The sequence below is a fragment of the Centruroides sculpturatus genome, unplaced genomic scaffold (genome assembly GCF_000671375.1).
Source record: "Centruroides sculpturatus isolate CEXI.00-Female unplaced genomic scaffold, Cexi_2.0 scaffold640, whole genome shotgun sequence".
NCBI classification, from domain to species: domain Eukaryota; kingdom Metazoa; phylum Arthropoda; class Arachnida; order Scorpiones; family Buthidae; genus Centruroides; species Centruroides sculpturatus.
The window spans coordinates 266655-289635 of record NW_019384805.1 but is presented as its reverse complement, the minus strand read 5'-3'; the positions used below and the strand labels follow the sequence as shown (position 1 = coordinate 289635).

General features: G+C 31.7%; 1 protein-coding gene across 3 annotated transcripts in view; it reads left to right on the top strand.

The window, feature by feature from the left end:
* The window catches only part of LOC111629651 (c-Myc-binding protein-like), a 41655-nt gene that overhangs the window by 3511 nt on the left and 15163 nt on the right, over window positions 1-22981 (top strand). For 2 of the 3 annotated variants that reach the window (XM_023373536.1, XM_023373537.1), the window contains exons 2-3: window positions 7973-8057; window positions 17352-17400. In XM_023373536.1, coding sequence (XP_023229304.1) covers window positions 7973-8057; window positions 17352-17400 — 134 coding nt within the window. Of the gene's footprint in view, window positions 1-4505; window positions 4648-7972; window positions 8058-17351; window positions 17401-22981 lie in introns of those variants that run through there. The other variant, XM_023373538.1, reaches the window with a different exon arrangement.

The window sequence follows — 22981 nt, the reverse complement described above, 5'->3', positions numbered from 1 at the left end:
TTATAGCTAATCTTACCCGTTTTCACAGAATGCAAGAATTAGGTCCCCCGTTTCCAGACTAATTAGAGAATTTTTACGTTTAGTCAAACGAACTATTTTCAACGTTTCTGGAACGTTTACAATCGTTCTATAATCGAACCAATATTCGAATTTTATGTTCGAATTTAATTCGAACATAAAATTCTATAAAGTTCTATAATCGAACCAATATTCGAATTTTATGTTCGAATTTAATTCGAACAAAACTAGAAAGCCACTTTCAACCACTTTCAGCCTCATATCTCCCGCCCCCTTATAGCTATCGAGACGCAACCACCCCTATGCACGAATGGAGACTTGCGGGTAACAGCTAGCTGTTACCCGCGACTTCGTCCGCGAAGGTTTTGCAAGCAAACCCCATTTACATTCAATATTTCAATAACCATAGTAATTGTTATATAACACCTACCGCTGAAAAGAACAGCCAAAAATCAAACGAACTATTTTCAATTTGATCAATTTTTTGGAACGTTTACAATCGTTCTAGCCTTAATGCTCTCCCTCACCCCCCGCGGAGGAATTTCTAAAAATCCCTTCTTAGTGTACATTCTCATGGCATACCCTACTATAACGCAGACTAGCAGGTAGGTCCGGCGTTGCTCGGGCAAAAAGTAACGATAGCAAAGATTAAGATTATTACGTTATAGTCAACCTTACCCGTTTTCACAGAATGCAAGAATTGGGTCCCCCGTTTTCAGACTAATTGGAGAATTTTTAGATGGGTCTAAAAATATCTTCGATTTCCTGCAAAAACGAAAAAAAACTGCACTTTCTCTTAAAACGTCGCTTTCTCTTAACACTTCCATTGTTGACACTCCCATTGTTACTTAACACTTCTATTATTGATGGAAGTGTTAAGCTTAATCCTGTCCCTCTCCCCCGGGGGGAATTTCGAAAAATCCCTTCTTAGTGTGCGTTTTCGTGACGTACGTTGTGTACCAAATTTCAGCTTTCAACTCCTAACCGTTTGGGCTCTGCGCTTATTATTATTATCAACTCGTCTCGATTATATATGTTACTGTGAATGACCGATATCTGGCGAATGTCAACATTCTCCAGTGAATGTCAGCATTCACACAGTCGTTTCGCGTATGTACGAAATATTTGCTAAATATCATTATTTCTCACTTACATCGGCAAATGTCAACATTCAGCATGCACTGATGATGAATGTTGAATAAAAGTATTTTTATTACGTTAAGACAAAAATGCAACTTTTTAATACGTCAAAATAGGAGAAAGCTTAAGTAACAGCATATGTAAATAAACTGTAGAACCTAAAACTAACAGTACGTTCTAAATCATTAAAGAAAATAATACAATAATAAACTTACACATAAATTATGTGATTAACGTTATACAATCTTATTTATTGCAACAACTTAAACTGTTATAGCACTTTGAATTGCACAAGAGTCCCTTGCTTTTACAACTGCATTTATTCGTGAAACACTTCTTTTTGCAATGACAGCGTCTATAGCATTGTCCTCCACTTTTCGAATTAGCTGCAGCTGCTTCTCTCGGTGATATTTCTTGAGAAGAAATATTATCTATGGAAAGTAACTTTTCTTTACAAATTACGAACTGATTGCGGGTATAAAGCTGCTTGAGGGTATCATTTTTGTGCGCTAATTTATAAAAGTTTGAGTCTTCTATTTCAACAACATTTCGGGCATCTGTACGGCCACGGTCGAAATCAGGACTTGTATTCGTACGGTATCACCAATTTGAACAGAAGGAAACGGCAAAGAATTTGGCGACAGACTGTCGCCTCTCTGTCGACATCGGCTTCTCGGGTGTCGTTTCGACCTTCACCAAAGCTTATCTGTGTTTGTCGACATACATCGGCGATTGCTCGAATGTATAATAATAAAACCAAATATTCGGTCTTACACCAACGTATTTTGTATGTGTCGACATTCACCGGAGAATATCGACATTCTCTAATTTCGGTCTTTCACAGTAACATATATATAGACTAGCTGCAAGGACCCGCTTCGCTGGGCAAAAAGTAACGATAGTGAAGATTAAGATAATTACATTATAGCTAATCTTACCCGTTTTCACAAAATGCAAGAATTAGGTCCCCCGTTTCCAGACTAATTAGAGAATTTTTACGTTTAGTCAAACGAACAAATTTCAACGTTTCTGGAACGTTTTCAATCGTTCTATAATCGAACCAATTCGAATTTTATGTTGGAATTTAATTCGAACAAATTCGAAAAAATCGAACAAAACATTCGAAATAGAAAGCCACTTTCAACTACTTTTAGCCTCATATCTCCCGCACCCTTATAGCTATCGAGACGCAACCACCCCTATGCACGAATGGAGACTTGGGGCTACCACCACATACAAACACCATTCACGTGCGATGTGTAGTTTTGGCGGAAAAGTGAAATATAGGGACATACATGTCCATTTATATATATAGATATAGATATAGATAAAAAATACAGTATTTTTGAAGTTAAAATAAGATTAAAGTAACGAATACCAAAACCAAAGTGATGTAGAGATACGACGCGCTTGTATATCGATGGCGTCACGAAACTGAAGAGCGAACGAAAAAAACCAAGTCGAATTAATTAAGTCGGAAAAAAAAGAAAGTGTGCATTATAATCGAGAAAATGCGACTATTGTATTAATCTTTAAAATATTGGTATTAAATCTGTCTTATAAAATCACGACGACTCCCGTAAATCGAGTTATCCGATAAGAATAAAATACAATACCAATATAGCCCTATCGTTGAAAAAATTCGCTTATTTTTGCTCATCTCGAGTTTTGTTTAGTAGAAATGGCTAAAAAGTGCGCAAAATACGTATGGAAATACGTAATGGCTAAAAGACCACTTTTTGAAGGAACCGTGGGTGGTCGCCATAAACAGGTTTTACTGTATATGACTAAAAGTAAAGCCCTTCAAGACCTAGGGACCTGTTCCGAGTAGTATCGTCAAGCTAGCAAATACGATAGAAACCAGTTTCTATCAGAACCACGTAATTCGCGTTTAATCAACTGTGAAAATGCTATTCCGAGCCGTACGTTTCGTTTTCGGTTCCGATAGCCACGTGCGAGAACTAAGCTTTTGTTATCGATTACTCTCGAGCTGCCGTTAGGAACATAACGAAAGTGAAAACAACATGGCGTCTTTTGGTGTAAGAATGATTTACTTCACGAGCAATTGGAGAGAGAGTTAATAAACTATGTTGTTATATTGCTTAAAAATAATAACCTTAACTATTTATGAGTATTGTATGAATAATGTAATTGCTTTCTTGTTAAAATTTAAAGTAAGTAGTTATAGCATGAACATTATTTCTGACATATGTTTCATTCGCATATGTATAAATTAAAATGATAGCTTTGAATATAAATATATGACTATCAGTTACTTTTCACCATCTTTCTGGATCTTTTTGTGAGCCGACTTCATCGGAATTCAGACGGTCGGCTATTTCTTGCCACAATTTCTGGCGATCTTTTACGGTAAAGGAAGCATCTAACTTCCCTGACATTAATTTAGGGTTGTCTTCCATAAAATTAACAACCATCTCGAACTGGCGACTTGTAGTTAGCTGGCTTCGTTGTCCTTTCTTCGACATTTTAAAACAAAACTATTTCACTAGCGCTGATACAGAACAATGCTAAAACCACGTGCTTCGCTTATAAAATGCGGTCACGTGACGAAAATACAATGTTAACTAAACTATGATTGGTTAAAGCGTAATAGCTATCGATAGCGTGGAACCCAGACGCATCCTGACCGACTACCGGTAGCGAAACCCACTTAACGTGGAACACAGAATAGCGATTTGTCTAAGGTTCGTTAACTGCCTTTCGCTAAGGGGACTTATTGAATGTCCCGTGTATCGCTCTCGTTGAATTATCGGAAAAACTCAGAATATGTCCCCTGGCTCGTACTTAGATTATAAAAATATTGTTATATTGAGTGTTATGTGTTAAGTACTACACATAACACTTTACTCTTTGATCTTACCTTCTTTATAATAATTAAATAAAATCTAGAAAATAGCTAAATTTGAGATGAAACAATCTAGATTTATATCCCGTATCTAATTGCCTAAATCTCAAATTTAAGGGCAAACAAAACAATCTAGATTTAGATGAGATTTTAAAATATATTCTAAAGTAACAGTCCCGCCCAACACGTGGTACACACTTCGATGTTTTGACCTAAAGTAAAATGGCGGTCGATAGTACACGTCTTTTCCACCAAGAGCGCTGTATCTAAAGTGACATATACTACATTCTATTGATATATTCTAGCTCGTTGGATTTACATATGAATAAGCGAGATATTTATGAAAAATAATTTAACTTTAAAATTATACATTTTAGCATTTTAATAAATGAAATCAAAAATTAAATAAAATAAAAAACTTTCGAAACAATAATATCTATTATAATTTCGTAAATTTAAATATGATATGGTCTTTGTCGGCAGGTGGCGTGGGTGTCAAGTGGCGGGAGAAAGTTGTTTATAAATTCGCGAGTGTAAATTAGTTTTTACGTGTTTCATCCGTTCTGCTTCTGCTTAATTAATGTTCTGATCCAAAATAGTTTTCCAACATGAACTCGTACCGAGTAAGTATCATATATTTTTCGTAGGTCGTTCCTAGGACTAAGTTAAGTACGAAATACTGTAGTTGAAATTTATCCTGAAATCTTTTCGTCGATATTTTTAGAAATTTTTCGTTAAATTTAGATATTTTGGGTTAAAGTATACCTAGGTTAGGTTAGATTAACTATATTTTTAGTAGACATTTCCTTTTTTTTTTTTTTTTTTTTTTAATTTCAAGAACTACCGTAAATCAATAACTAGTGACGTTTGGCACTCGGCTGCCTGCCGGAGGCTCCCCTCCGGGATGAGTCCGTCGGGACCACGAACAGTCGGAAGCGCTGCCATTGGGGTTACCTAGGTATACTTTGACCGTAATTTATTACGTTCTGCAACCTTGGAAATAATAATAATAATAATAATGCTGGTGTAAAATATATATTGAAAATAAAATGTCTTTTGAATTGAGTTGAAAATTCAAAGAAAAAAATGAACTTGGATCAAACTTCTAACTTAGAAGGTAATTTTCATATTTTAAATAAAACTTACATTAATATTTTGTATTAAGGTTTTAAAAAGCAAACATGGTCGATACTCCGATCACTCGATTAGGTTCTTATTTTAGTAACGAAAAGTCCTTCTGCCCAGAATGCCCTCTCCGATTTGATGTGGGTGGAATCATCATTATTGCATTTAAGAGAAGATGGATGTTTTCTTTCATCTATAGCCCGGAAGGTTTCTAGTTTGTTTTGAGATGTGTTGCAGTATTTCCTTTGCCATCTAGTTGGACAAATCTCTGGGTTTGCTTAGCATGCGCTGCATGCTTAAAAGAAAGTTTTGACTGTTGGTATACTTTTTATACGAGAACAAATATGCCAATAATAATTTATTCTAACTTGTAAACTCTTTTATCATTTGTTTGCTTTCACGTTGACGGCTAGCTGTTTTTATTCGGTGCCATGCTTGAGGAAACTCGATTGCTTGCTCATGCAGGTTATATGTATAGGATACATTTTTTAAAATTATGTTTTAATGATGAATGCATAAAAAAATATAAGACATTCTATGTCTTAAAAATTAAACAATGGTTACTTACTGAGTAATATTCTAATTTCAAACATAATCAACTATAAGCTAGTGTATGAAACCTGATACAGACTTATGAAATATGCTGAAAACATTTGTTGTTATTAATTATAAGTGCTGTGAGTGCAAGGATGGTGTTAGAAGTCAAAGGTTAATCATAGTTTCAGTTATTGACCTTATTCTTACTGATGATGAGTGTTGTTGTCATTATAAAATTCTGCAAACTTTTATCTTAACATAAATAGTAGCATTTGAGATTCCCCCAAATATTTACATATTTGGCTCCATTGATTTTTACTATCAATAATGTTCAAATTGTCAACACCATTGGCTGAAATACAGGACTACAGTGTTACTGCAAGTGGGTGCTTGATCCTTGGTTAGCTTATCTTATGTTTTTCATCTGTCCAGCAATGTAATTATTCCTTTTATGAATAGAAATATTTAGTTATTTTATCACTGAAAATTTCATTTTTTAAAAATTCATTAATAGTCTAGTTCTTCTGTGCCTTTGTCCAAGCAAGTGTTTTCAGATGTTACTATTTATTCAAGTTGGGGTTTTCTTGCAGCTTTTTATTCATTCAAGTTTTTTTTTTTTTTTTTTTTGTAAGGTACAATAAACAGTATATGCAAATACATCAGCGGTCTTTGTTCTGCTTGACTATTTGCAAATCTGTTGTTGTTTTAAACCTCAATTCTAAGGAATGCTGAACTAACATTCAATTATAATTTTCAGTAGACATTTGGTTGACTTTTTTTCTATCTGAGATGGTAGAATGATCATGGACTCATTTGACAATTTCATATGTTCATGCAAAATATTAATTTCATATGTTTGAACAGACAGGAAGAAATTCTTGATCTTGGCCATTGCCAAATTATAACAAAAGATGGACAGTCTTATTGTAGAAACTAAAATCTCAAATACTACAGTAGAGATAAGACACATATCACACTGCTTCCGGTAATGTCAAAATGACACTTTTATCATCAGAATGCAACTTGTATACTGAAATGCATACCAGTAATAAAGACCGTCAGCCATACATAAAAAATATATAGGTATCTACAACAAAATATATTGTTTACAATTAAAGTAACAGAAAATGTCTTAAGATTCCATTACAAAATAAAATTAAAATTTGTACGGAAATTGACATTAATTACAATCCACAATTTAAAAACAGTTTTAAAAAACTATAAATGTATACATATAGTACCAGTTTACAAACTGACCTGTTCAAGATTTATTTCCACCCATGCTGCCCAGTGTTATGAGGATTCCATTATAAGCAGGCCTAAATTAATATAATTTAAGTCCCATTATAAACAGTTCAATTATATACTACCAGTTAAATTAATATTGATATATAATTTGTTGTAGATATCCAGTGGTGATATTCAGCGGGTTCGCACAGGTTCGGCCGAACCCGTTGTTAAAATTTTCAGTTTTCCGAACCTTGTTAGACACATGTAACATTTCTCAGTGGTTTTGTTTCTTTTAAAAAATATATTAAAATATACATATTATATCCTGTAACACTGCTAAACTAGAGTATTCCGATGCACCATTTGAGCGAAAAAAAAATTGTTAAGGAAAAATTTTCTGTTTGTGAACCCTTTGTTAAATATTTCGAATATCACCACTGTAGATACCTATATATCAATATTTATGTATGGCTGAGGGTCTTGTGTACTGAAATGTATACCAGTAATAGTTTCATTCAGATGATAGAAGTGTCATTTTGATGTTACAGTAGCAGTGTGATAAGTCTCTGTTAACTCTACTGTAGTATTTGAGATATTAGTTTCAACAATAATGAGACAAGAAGCTCTTTATAATAGTCTTATTATAGCTACTGATGCATAAACTGCAGTGTTTTTATAATTAAAAAATGGACATCAGGAAAAGCAATAACAGATTGGAAAAATGTTCTCAAAATTTGTTTCAACTTGATAAAATTATATTTTATGGAAATAGAGACTTTATTTCTATAAAAAAATTTTAAATTCAGCAGCAAATTACCATTTCAATGATATTATATTTATCTAAACCAGGAACATACTATTGTTTTTGAGTTGAAATTAAAATTTAATTTTCAGATTACTGATCACTTCTGGCCACAACTATAAAATAAATAAAATTCATGCATTTTTTAAAAACATGAGATGGATTGCAGAATATAAATAATTAATAATTGTTAGAATATTAATCAAATGTAAATATTTATTAAATATTCATTTTGTTTTTTTTTTCAATTTTAGGTGTTTTCTCATCCTGTGGATTCAAAACGAGAGGAGTTTAGAAAATACTTAGAAAAGGCTGGAGTTCTTGATGTTATAACTAAAGGTAATTTTAAAATCTTTATACCTTCATTGTTTAAAATGAAATATAGTGGATGATTGGTTAACGAACAGTTTGGACTGCAAACAAATTGGATAATGAACACCTGACAGAACAAACACAAGAAGCAATGCATCATTTAAGATTTGTAAAACTATATTTTAATGGCATCTATACATGGTTTATGGAGCGAGACACTCAGTTATATACATAATCTTTTTTGCACTAGTTAATTTCTGTTCTCTGAATTTTTATAAGTGCTTTTCTGAACTTTTTATTTAAAAAACTGATAATATTATGTTGCCTGAAAAGAGTGGAGTGTGAAGAACTGTGTTCATTATAGAAACTAAGCAAGACATAATACCCAAGGTAGAGTGTGGGCAGAAGATGTCTAATATTGTATACAGGTAACTTTAACAGGTCTACAGTAGCTATAATCTTAGCTAAGAAAGATATCAGAATGACTCAAGCAGATAAAAGAGTAACATAAATTGCATCTGACAAACAAAGATGTGCCATCCATGAAAAAATTGAAAGATTGCTTTTAGTTGTACATATAAATAAACTTAGTAAGAAAGTATATAATTTATTTTTTGGGGTCTCCAGAACAAATTAATAAAATTTCCACAAAAATCTATGGTAAATTGATAATCAGTTAACGAACAATTTGGGTATCGAACATGGTCTTGGAATGGATTGTTTAACTGATCACCACTACTTTGTATAATATAAATGTTTAATAGTATTTTTACTTTACCATTTGTTAATATAACAACCGTTTTTAATTTAATAATGATGAATAGTATTACAATCCTGTATAGTTCAAATAGAATTGTAATTATTTTTTGTTTTAGATCATTTTCAATTAAAAAAAAACAATAATTTTTAATGTGTTATATACTATTTTTTAATTTTTATGGTATATTTAATTAACATTAAATTTGAATAAAATGAAGTGAAATTTATGGTNCATTCAGATGATAGAAGTGTCATTTTGATGTTACAGTAGCAGTGTGATAAGTCTGTTAACTCTACTGTAGTATTTGAGATATTAGTTTCAACAATAATGAGACAAGAAGCTCTTTATAATAGTCTTATTATAGCTACTGATGCTTGATAAAATTATATTTTATGGAAATAGACTTTATTTCTATAAAAAAATTTTAAATTCAGCAGCAAATTACCATTTCAATGATATTATATTTATCTAAACCAGGAACATACTATTGTTTTTCAGTTGAAATTAAAATTTAATTTTCAGATTACTGATCAATTCTGGCCACAACTATAAAATAAATTCATGCATTTTTTAAAAATGAGATGGATTGCAGAATATAAATAATTGTTAGAATATTAATCAGATGTAAATATTTATTAAATATTCATTTTGTTTTTTTTTTCAATTTTAGGTGTTTTCTCATCCTGTGGATTCAAAACGAGAGGAGTTTAGAAAATACTTAGAAAAGGCTGGAGTTCTTGATGTTATAACTAAAGGTAATTTTAAAATCTTTATACCTTCATTGTTTAAAATGAAATATAGTGGATGATTGGTTAACGAACAGTTTGGACTGCAAACAAATTGGATAATGAACACCTGACAGAACAAACACAAGAAGCAATGCATCATTTAAGATTTGTAAAACTATATTTTAATGGCATCTATACATGGTTTATGGAGCGAGACACTCAGTTATATACATAATCTTTTTTGCACTAGTTAATTTCTGTTCTCTGAATTTTTATAAGTGCTTTTCTGAACTTTTTATTTAAAAAACTGATAATATTATGTTGCCTGAAAAGAGTGGAGTGTGAAGAACTGTGTTCATTATAGAAACTAAGCAAGACATAATACCCAAGGTAGAGTGTGGGCAGAAGATGTCTAATATTGTATACAGGTAACTTTAACAGGTCTACAGTAGCTATAATCTTAGCTAAGAAAGATATCAGAATGACTCAAGCAGATAAAAGAGTAACATAAATTGCATCTGACAAACAAAGATGTGCCATCCATGAAAAAATTGAAAGATTGCTTTTAGTTGTACATATAAATAAACTTAGTAAGAAAGTATATAATTTATTTTTTGGGGTCTCCAGAACAAATTAATAAAATTTCCACAAAAATCTATGGTAAATTGATAATCAGTTAACGAACAATTTGGGTATCGAACATGGTCTTGGAATGGATTGTTTAACTGATCACCACTACTTTGTATAATATAAATGTTTAATAGTATTTTTACTTTACCATTTGTTAATATAACAACCGTTTTTAATTTAATAATGATGAATAGTATTACAATCCTGTATAGTTCAAATAGAATTGTAATTATTTTTTGTTTTAGATCATTTTCAATTAAAAAAAAACAATAATTTTTAATGTGTTATATACTATTTTTTAATTTTTATGGTATATTTAATTAACATTAAATTTTGAATAAAATGAAGTGAAATTTATGGTTTAAGAGAAAGCTGAGAGAATTTTTAAAATATTTCGGAAAGACACCTGCTGCTTTCTTATTAATAAGGAAACAGCTATAAAAATAAAATTAAAAACTTCAGTAGAAATATCACTCACAAAATTAAAAATTCATATTGTACATCAAAAAGTGAAAGGAAAATGAACAATTATTTATTGTGGCAGTCACAATGCCAGGCTGCAATTTTTAGTCATATTTTTAAATTATTTCATTTAAAATATATGCTCTCCACCTCCAGATTAGTAGTGGCTAGCCCTTGTACATCATACTTTTCCTTTAACAATAGAGTTGTGCCAGTCATCTATCTAACACCTTTTTTGGGAAAATTTTTTAATTGAAATAATGTAACTTCTGGTTTGTAGTGGACATTTTTATATAGTTAATTGGGACCTTTTTAAAATTTACTTGCATGCCTTAAATGCAAACTTTTAAGAATTTTTTAGAAAACAAGTATGAATATTTTTCTTAAGGTGTGACTATGCAAATTTAGCAGCGAGAGATATAGTTCTCGCAAAGGAAAACATGTACAAGCAAAACGCGAGAGAGATCACTGGCAAAAGCGAATTTCTAGTTCTCGCACATGTCTGACAGGGTTTGATATTTATTGCATCTCGCCTCTTCTTGTCACATATTCTCTCTCTCATGTCTGCATAGGTGCGCCCTTAGAATTAAAATCAAATGGAGATTTTTAAAAAGCAAATTTATTGAAACCTGCTAGATTAAAACAAATTGGGCAAGTGCAGAATTTTTTTAGATCATGTTAAATCAAAATTGTGGGGGGGAAATATAAAAAAAACAATTGAATTGAAGTGAAAATGCAAGAATATAGATGGGGAAATTAACACATTATGTAGTTCAGTGAATTCAACTCAATATATAATTGCTATAATATTGCTTTTATTTAAATATTTATTTTATTTAATGTACATATTTATAAAACTAAAATTATTTTTACACGATACCTGCTAGCACTTTCTTCCTCCTCCCTAGTTTTCCAATATCTGGATTCAAAGACTAAGAACAATCAATCATTATTATGGCAAATAATGTTTATCAGTTAAATTATTTTAAGTTAATATATTAACTTAATCAGTTAAATCGTTTTATTTAATTTCATGCATGAAAATAATTGCTCACATAAGTATGTACATCCAAAACAGCATAAAATTTGTGCAGCAAACTTTTTAATTTTCAGGTATTTTTCACCTAAATGGGAATGTTTTGGGAGTTATTACTTCTCAATATTTGTCTTTTAAAATGATTTAGTGCCATCAGTTGTTACAGAAACAAGCTTGTCAAGAGGAAGCTTATGTTTTTTTTAAATGCTCCAGTTGTTGTTGGTCCATAAAAAGGGATAATTTCCAACAATTTTTCAATGATCCTTATGTTCTTATCACAACCACGAAAAAAAACAGTAACTTGTGCAACATCTCTTGTCTGTGCTTTTATCACTCACAATTGAAAAGTATTGGATTTTGGTAGATGCTACCTGTAGTTGTGAACTGATGTCATCTGCCATTTCTGTAATTCTGTGTGCCGCTGTTTTTCTTAATAAGGAGATATCTCGAAATGCCTATACCTTTTTCTGGACAGATGAATTCAGCAGCTTTTATCATACATGCTTGATTAAAGAACCATCAGTGAATGATTTTGAATGTTTTGCTAATAAATAGCTTATATAAAATCGATCAAGCATCTGGAGAGGTTGGAAATCTATAAAGCGCACATGAAAACCGGTTGTATAAACCATAGAGACGCCGACTCAATGTCCACTGCGTGGAGATCTTTTTACAATTATTAATTTTTCACTATTTATTTAGTGACATTGTTTCTTTGCAAATTGTTTAGTGACATTTTTAGCGGCATTGTTTCTTTGCAAATTAAGCATGTAATTTTATTGTTCATTTCTGCACAAAAATAGTTCAGCTCCCACCTCTTGAAATTTTCTTCTTTTGTCATCAATCTTTTGATTTTTATTTAGCATTGAAAGTGACATTTTCTGTATAAAAATTAGGATTTAAATTTTAAAAATTTAAATAATTGCAACTACATATTCAAAAAAAAAAAAGTAAGTATAAGTTATAAAACAAAACAGCCCACAAATCTTTAACACACCGATCGGGACAAACAAACTAGTACAAATGCCTTTTTGTTAAAATTCAAAGAAAATACGGTTACACACCTTGGCTGTGCCTACCTGCCATATATGACTCTGCAAGAGAAAATAAGACTTTTGAAGCTTGACATCTCTAGATTGAAATTGGCTTGAAGTTACTTGTGAGGTGTATAATCGTGGCCTAGTCTCTCATGGTTGACCCGTCCATCATAGCATATGACATTATGGTGTCATAGCAACAATGCGATAGTTACTTGCTATTTTCGTAACATATTATTCTGTATTTCATTTTATTGCAGAGCTTTGTGACCGTGGGCCACAAAAAATCACACTATGGCTAAAATCACTGGCATAAAACAAAAGGGCAAACTTGGAATTATAGAATTAAAAGTATTTAACCAAGATGGGATGGTAGGTGCAGCCATCCTAGCAAAAACTAAGAAGGGAGGACAAGTGCCTATCTGAATAACAAACCTCTCACACAACCTAGAAAACTACCAAAGGGCAAATTCGTAGGAATTAGGGGTAGTAGAAGGGGTAGTAGAAGAAAAAACTTTTTAGGGGTAGTAGAAGAAGAAACTCCTCCCATGAGCCAGAATCCTACCAATCAACAATCTACTTCAAATCTTACTAAAGATAAATTCAGTCAGTTGTTTGTTTGGTCCCATATTGGGAAAGGAAAAAGGCAACCTCTCTTAAACCTATTGTATAAATATAAACATGTTTTGCAACTCACTATTATGACATGGTACGGTGTCAGATAGTAGAACATGAAATAAATATCGGAGATGCTTCTCCTATATATCAACCTCTGTATTGGATACCCTATGCTCAGCGAGAGCAAATGAATGAGATTATTGATAAATTATTAGAAAATGGAGTAATTACGCATTCTAAGTCTCCATGGTAAGTTCCTGCATCATTGGTCTAGAACAGTGGTTCCCAACCTTTTTTCATTAGCGTACCCCCCTGTGACATTTCCAACTTCCCAACCAGCAATGCATGCGCAAATCTCGCACTGCCTGTTTGTAGAGTGTTGCCACTTTGAATTTTATTTTGTCTCTGTTCTCAGTCTTTGATAGTGCTATTAAGCTGTCTTATTTGTTACTACAATTTGGTCCAACCACCTGTATTCCAGTGCAGTAACCTGTACACCAGTGCACCTGTATTCCAGTCCAGTGCAGTAATATTGTCTGTTCACAGATCTCCATGTCACACCTGCCATGAGCCTCTAGGTCATATCTGAAGTCTCATCGTGGAACAAATCACGTTGACCTTAACTCCTGTGCCAACTAAACTTATGGATGTCCAGAGCTACAGGAAAATGATTGAGAGGTTCACCAGTGATGCTGCCCTTTTAAACCTTTGTAATGCCCCTTTGTCAATCTTAATTGCTCCTGGGTGGGGGAAATAATCTACAATCTCTAATCTACAATCTCTAATCTACAATCTCACATATAATCTACAATCTCACATAACCTGAGCCCATCCACAAGTCCCAACCCTACAGCAGTCCTCCTTACTTTTCTTGGCATTGACACCAAAATATCTATTCTTTGGCATTGACACCAAAATATCTATTCCCAACACTTAGGCAGCTATCCTAACCTGTTACGACCAGCAATTCTTTATCCTTGTTTCAAAGCAATGCCCAGATAGACCTTCCTTTTTAACAAAACTTATTTTATTAACAAAACCCCCGTCCTCTATAACATTTACTTATTTTATCGCCTCTAAAAAGGGTGCCCACTCTTCAATGGACATCTTTCAAAATCACCCTGTTTGGGTCCCAATCCATGTACAATTCCAACCCTCATTTAGAACTTTTGGCAGATATTGTACACTCTTTTTGTGGTCACAATAATTAAAAATTTTTCTTATCTATTACATCCAATTGAATCCAGATTGGCAGTAACCTCCTGCCCTTTTCAGATGATGGAACCTGAAGAATGGTGGGACACAGACTTCACATCGCAACCTCCTCCTCCCAGAACCAAAGTAGATGCCACTTCCCTCCATGCTGCCTTAACCTTTGCCTGAGCACAATGGCAGAACCTATCTGCTCCAGCTACTATTATCCTCCCAGTTGGGTATACGTGTCCATCCCAACTGGAAGCATCCTTCCAGGAAGAAACCAATCTCACCAAACAGTACCATCAGCAAAGAAACACCATCTCCCCACATGCTTCCAGAACGCCTCTATTTCCGGCACCACATCTACGACAACCCACCCGACCACCTAACCCCCAGCGAAAACGCCACCCGACTCCTTGCCCGTGAGGCTTAAGAGTCACTTCCTATTCTCTCATCATTTTCTAATTTTCCATTTTGCACTGTATCCCCTCATATATACAATATATATGCTTTTTGTCATAAAATGCATATCCTATTATATTATCCTGAGAAATTTATATTTGTATATTGAAATACTGTATATCCCATACATGGGCGTAACCAGAGTTTTGTTATGGGGGGCCTAATAGAGGCCAACCTGACACAAAATTGAATTATTTCATTTTTATTATTATATATATATATATATTTCATTATTATATGTTTATTATTTTTTTTAGCATTAAGTTTTTCTTTCTTTTTGCAAATCGGCTCGACACTTTTTCGGCTGTGATTTTTCTGGGGGGCACCAGGTTCACTGGAGGGGGCCATGCCCACCCAGGCTCCCCCCTCGCTATGCCCATGATCCCATATATATATATGGGTGTGTGTATGTATCATTCTTTTATTATCTCTCTAATAAATATGAATTTGTTACTTACTACTGTTTTTTTTCTATCTAACCACAACCCATTACGTGTATTGACACAACACCCTTATCGAGAGAGAGAGTATCTTTGATTTGTTTGATTAAACTGACATGAGCTTAGTATATAAATAATAATTCATGCCTCGTGGCAAACTTTATACATGATGTTGCATATAATGTTTAATTATTTTATTTTGATGTAACCTAATCTTTGCAATGGATTCTTTTACACTATATTCATTTAATGAATAATAATCTTTATATTCAAACGAGAGAGAGTAACCCTTTTGTCAACCCTTTTTGTGACCAAACCAATGAAAAAAAATCAAACTTGCACATTTGGAAACAAGCACAATTTTAGAGAGGCCAGGGTGATGTGAGAATCTGAACTTTAACAAAAATTGGTTGTCAATTTTGTCATATTTGTTCGATATTTGTTGTCATCTACTACCTGAGAAAATCTCCATTTACACTTTCTTGATGGCAAAAACAACGCATTCCTGTGATCTGTTAACCTCTTGGCCGCCTCCATTCCGAAACTGCTCGCTCACGTGACCTAATTGTTTATCCCAACTAAATTTGCCGTTGCAGACAGGACATTGAAGAGGTGCCAACCCTCTGGTCACAGTGTACTTCAAATTTATTACTATGAAGTCAAGTTTAGAAAGATACTTAGAATTATTCAATAAAGTGTTCATAATACTGTTTTCAAATTATTCATTATAAATAAGACAATTTAGTTTAAGTGAACTTTGTTTTTAAAAATGCATTTTTGTCATGCACATTTTCATTTTGTAATTAAATTATTACTAAATTGTTTAATTAACTATTATTTCAAATATCTTTCCATAATAATGTCAGTTCATTGTTATCAAATCTAATTAAAATATGAATTTTAATTAGATTTATATTTATCTCAGCAGTAGATTGTTCTTTTAGCTGTAGATTGTAGTCTAGGCATTAGCTTAAACAAAAGTTTACTAATGCCAACTGATTTGTGTTTATTAAATCATATTTCCTCTTAAGTACTTTATTTTGGATCAGCAAAAATGATAAAAAAAAAAGATGCATCTTTGTAGTCCAAAGCAACTAAGTCATTGGAGCAAAATTATGTGCCAATATTGACAAATTTAGTTATACCATTTAATAGTGATGTCAGTTCAAATGAGCCTTGCTGATAATGAATGTTTAATTAAAACTCCTTTTTAACATCAAAATGCTTTCAAAACATGTGCATAGGAGCATGGAAATAATGTTCAGAAATAAAGTAAAACTACCATATTATATTACATGGCATTTTTATTTTTCTAATTTGTTGTTACTTAAATAGAAGTTAATTAAATTGGTTACTTAAAAATTTTCTCCATAAAAATATTTTTAAAATTTAATTTCAAATTCATGGTGTAATTGTCAGTATAATATACCATACTTCATTGATTATATTGATTAAGTATGGATTAAACATTACCAAACTATTACTACTATTAAATAATTTAAAAAAAATTTTTTTTAATTCACTGGCCAGATTGCCAAGGCAAGTAAGATACCAATATAAATTATAACAAATTCAAAAGTAATCTGAACAGTTTTTGAATTTGAAACAAATGCAACAGAACAACTGTTCAGAATATTAATTTTAAATTTGTTCTCATTTATATTCTGTTTGCCATTCTAAATCATTTATTCTAAGATTTTAAGCTGAGGATGGTTAAATTTTAACTGAAAACATTTATTTAATTTAAAGTTGGTTTCCTGAAATTAGTATTATTCATTATTTTTCTTAAATAAATTCTACTAATTGAATTAAATGACAACCATTTACAAATTATATTTAGTTAACAGTAACTTTCTTAACTTTAACATTTACATATTAAGATAAGTTTTTAGTTATTCTAAAAAAAGATGCATTTAAACTTTGTACATTACATTGAACCATTCTTTTTCAGCATTAGTTGAACTTTTGGAAGCCAAAGATAGACCTAGTGATGCAATGGAATATCCTTTTTATTTTGTTTAATGTATAAACATATTTTAAAAATTTAAGTTGAAACTTATTTATATTAATAAATTTAAAAATTTGTAATTGTGTTTAGAATATATAATTAAAACATTGAAAGATTAAAAGAAACTGCAGTAAAGAAAGCAGCATAGAATTATTTAAGTCCATAGGAATTTCATCTGAGATATTGCAGTAACTTTTTTTTTCCTATGAAATTTCTTATCAAAGTGATATTACTACTATTCTACAGACTAAATGATTGCTTTAAAAGAGACAAAGATGGGTTTCAAATTGAAAACCAGATTATACATACTATTTCATATGCTGATGACATTGTGTTGATAGCTCCTACAGCAGCTGCACTCCGTAGAAAAATCCAACAAATCTGTGAGTATTTAGAAAAGCTAAGAGTTAAAATAAATTCCAAAAAATCAACAATTATGATATTTAGAAATGGAAGTAACGTATCCAAAAAGCACATGTCTTTCTTCATTAATAAAGAAGAAGTGAAGATAGTGAAGGAAATTAAATTTTTAGGAGTTACATTCACACCTAATCTCTCGTTCGAAAAACATTATAAAAATTCACTAAGTAAAGCAAAAATTGCAATAAATAATTTAATTGGTCTATTCTGCAAGGCAAAAATAAAGAACATACGTATACATTTTCAGCTTTTTAATTCGATTGTGATGAACTCAATGGGATATGCTGCCCCAATTTGGAGCATGGAAAAATTTAATGACTTTGAGAAAATACAGAATATATTTATACGTAAGATATTCCAGCTAGAATATAATATCCCGGGTAGTGCCTTAAGATTAGAAACAAATAGATTCAGAATAAATACTATACTAATAAAAAGATATTTAAAGTTTTTACTCAAAATTATTAAGGCTGAAGATATAACAACAAAATTGCTGTTCTTACTATATCACAAATCAAGGGAAACGGACTTAAGACGAAGTTGGATAATTCAGTTATCGAAGATAGTAAATAAATATGGATTTTCTATTAAACTGTTTATGGATCATACGTATGATATGGAGCAGTATAGTAAAGAAATAATACACAGAGTTATGGAATACTCTATTATCCAAGACGTTGAAGATATACAAAAACGAGAAAATACAAGCTGGTATACAACAATTCTAAATTATCCAGTAAATAACAACTATATATTGACAAATATAGCTTTCAATATTAAAAAGTTTTTTATGCAGATTAGGTTAAATAAAAATGGAATAATTATAAATGACAAATATATAGATTATACCCAATCTAAATGTCCAAATTGTACGAAAAATTTATCTAAAATTCATATTTTATGTGAAAATTGTAACGAAAAGGATAAACTACAAAGGCTCCAGATTGAACCACTGGCTAAATGTACTAGTGAGCTGGAAATGTACAAGACATTAGATAGAGCTGATGTTAACACCATTTATATGATATATAACTATGTTAAACAACTAATTAAATAATTATGACAAAATATTAATAAAATTATATAGATTAGTATATGGTAAATACTAATATTATTAAAAAATTATTAAATGAGATGTTAATATGCGTTTCATCAAAATAAAACGCCCTTGTAACAGGCGAAAGCCTTCTACGCCAATAAAGATTACTTACTTACTTACTTTATTCTACAGACATGCAAAGAAAATAGTGTCTACATGAATGCATAAAAGATCAAGAAATAAAACAAGAGATGTGGTAAGATGAGAGAGAAGAAAAATACAGTCACTGATGTATATAAACTTATGGAATAGCTCTCATTTACTTTCATAGTTTTATATAGATGTTTGTCATTACATAAGGATGGAAAAGAGGAAAAGATTTATATAACTTATATATTGCAAAACACACTGCAACGTGAATTCCAGGGAGAAACCTGAATGGGCTGACATGTGTTGGCTTCCCAAGCCTTAATTCCTGAAATAAGTTCCAAATACATTGTAAGAACAGAGCTGCCGTCTCAAAGGTGAAGTGATGGACTTTGGCTGTGTAAAACTTCAAAAAATTCTCCATATAGATAAATGGAACGTGTTAATTGCAATTGTAATTCCTAGTGATCAGAGGATGCAGACCAAAGAGACAAATCCTGCAAGTGAACCAAGGGCAACTACAGAATGAGACAAGAGATTGCATTTGCATTGGTAGTCTCAATAAAGGTTTTTTGTATTTTCCTAGTCCATTGACCACCACTACAATTCTCTCTTGGTATTAATAGACCAACACTGCAAAAAAATACTTCCCTGTTTTGGTGTGTATGATCAAATCAAAAGTAGCATAACAAATTTTACAGGCAAATATCTTTCAAAGGATCATAATTAAGTCCCTGGTTCTGCTTTGGTTTCTTTTTCTTGTATAGTGACAATTTTAGATACACCAATTGCCTGTTATTGCTACAAGTTTATCTTTGTTTTATAAAAGGATTTTTTTATTTAGTATAAACAAATCATATTTAGACATTAGATTTCACAGGTTCCAAAAGAATGCTATCTTGTAACAAGATCAAGCTGAGGACATGTGATTGTTTCAGCTTCTGATTGATTTAACAAATGTGTTTGTGTTCTGGCTTAGTAAACATTAGTATTGTGTTGTATTCCAAAGACACATGGCAAGTTTTCCATCAAATATCTTTATTAGTTGAGTCGATATTTGAATAAAGATATTTGATGGAAAACTTGCCATGTGTCTTTTGGAATACAACACAATACTAGTGTTTAATATGCCAGAATTATAAAACAGGACAGTTTCAAAAAACAAATTAACAAATGTGTTTGTGTAATTTCTTTCTCTTTTTGCAAGAATTAAAGAGTAAATGCTTCTTTAATTGTAAAGATGTATGTAGTTTCTGAGCAAATCATAAACAATAACAGTCAATGAGAATCCAATAGTATTAATAGAAGAAAAATGAAAATAACAATCTTATTACAAATAAGTAAATATTTTATGGAACAATTGCAGCTCTGAAAGACATGGTTGGGACTGATATCAGAGCTGTTGATCATATCCATAAGAGTAAAAAGTGAAAGAAACCATACCTCCATTTGACCCTTATTGAATTTTGAAGATTCAAGAATGTGATAAAATTTAAAAGTGAATTTCCAGAACTATTTCTCAAAACAATGCTAAAAATTTCCTATTTTTTACCTTACTAAAGACAGCTAAAAGCTCACAAAATAAAAGAATTGCCATCTTTCACTAACTAGTTCCAAGGTGCAGCATGCTCCACTAAGTGTATTGCATGTTTATCAGGCAGCCCAAATGATGATTCAATTTACATTTACAATTCACTCTAATGATATTTATTAGTAAAGAAGATTGCTGTAATAAATTGAGCTTAACTATTTAATTAAGCAACATAGGTTGGATGTGCTCAGCAGAAATAAATTACAAATTTTATGACCACACATATGCATTTGCTGAGAGAATATTTTTAATAACTAAAATTTCAACTTATTCCTATAGGCCAGTGGTTCCCAACCTTTTTTCATTAGCGTACCCCGTGACATGTCATATCTCTAGATTGTACCCCTCATTTAAGAAATTTAGTGAGTAATCGTATTGTTAATTTTACATATTGTAACTTTAAATTAAAGAAAAAAAACTAAAAGAAAAAATGTATAATAAAGTTGTGATTGTTGCTAGGAACATTTTTTATCTAATAATTTTTTAATACTATTAGTTTGTGATACATAATATATTATTTTTTCTGCCATAATAACTAACTTTTTTCTGTACCCCTAAACAACCTATCGCGTACCCCAGGTTGGGAATCGCTGCTATAGGCCATCATCAGGTTCTTAAAACCATTTTTAGAAAATGTTCCACAAATAGAACATTCCATTTAAATTTTTAACCAATGAGGTATTTTAAATACAAATGTAAATTGATATGAAAAATATAAGGTTAATTTGTAAGTTATTTATTTAACAATAAATAAAAGTAAATTTATACAAGGTTAACAAAACAAATATGTTTTTAAGTATGCAAATAAGAAAAAATATATACTTAGAAACTCTGAAAGTATAACACACAAGCAAAATATAATTATAGGGGGATACAATTCAAGGGTTTTTATGTCCAAATCTGAATTATGTGTTCCTCTATAATCATATATAAAAATAAAAAAATTCATACTAATAACATGCCAGTATGTCAACTTGTGCTTCCTGACAATAGGCATCAAACATAGAAATCTTGCTGCCTCTTGTTAAGCAGCCCATTTTATTTTTGCACTTGTGAAGTTTCATTGATCTGAAAAGAAAACAGTAGAATTTTCAATGACTGTTTGTTTAATAAGGATGTTGTGTTTCATGTATGACCAAACATGGGATGAGCATCACCTCAATGTGTAAACCTTCACTTCCAAGCTGGATGTTCTATTGGTGGGTGACTAAAATATTTGGTACAACTTCTGCTGGGAAGTTGCAATCTACCACTGTGTGCAGGTCCATACTATATTTGTGCGCAGAGATGGTGACTGGCTACTTGCCCATGAGTGAATCATATCAGTAACTGTGGAATACAAACAAAAAGATCATATATGTTATATTACTTCATATGACAAAAAATGCAGAAGCACAGAACATAGGGCTAAAAATGTATTTACAGAATCTTTAGTTGATCATTTCATGATCAACTTAGATATCATACTTTTCAGCAGAACTGAACACCTTTAAAAAAGTGAGTGCAAATGAGGCTGTACACATGGTCTATCATATGGTCCATTCAGTCAAGGTACCAGTCCATTACTCTCCTTTTTGCTTTACACAGCAATAGACTGGAATGAACTTGAAAAAGTATCCTAACCAAGTATAAGCCCAGCATAATAAATAAGCCCAATATGATTGGTCTGAAGTGGCTATTAATGAATACTACCAGTTCATGTGTTAAGTTTGGAAAAGTTAACTGCAAATGAGCAATTATTTATTTTGATATCACAATGCTGGGCTGCAATTTTTAATCATTTTCTTAGCTTATGTTTTAAATTGAATAAATTATGTTCTCCATCTTAAATTTGTAGTGTATTGCCCCTGTTCATCATACTTTTCCAGATAACAATCATGCCAATCATCTATGTAACTTCATTCTGGTTCAACTTCATTCATTGAATTCACGACTTTTCTTCCAAACTGGAAATTCATATATAATTAATTGGGGAGTTCTGCCCCTAAGCTTTCTATATCTGGTCTTGACTTCCATCTATCTAACTCCATTCTCAAGATTAAGGAAGTACAGACAGATGATGGTAATTTATAGGTCTACAATTCTTTCAAATTGCAGTCCAGTAACATTCGTTTATAGTTAAATCAAATATTGCATACCTCTGCAGTGAGGGTATGGTGACACGAAACTGGTTAGGTCCAGATGAAGCACAGGCCTCAAGACAGCAAAATTTCTGTGTGGCCTCTGGTTGGCAAGTAGCTCTTAAATTTATGTTAAATATGTTCTGGTATCTATGATGTGAAATGCTGTTGGAATATTAAGCTAAATAGCACTGAGTGAGAACTACGAAAACACTAAAAATTCAACTAAACATTATTTGCTGTTTATTATGGAGTG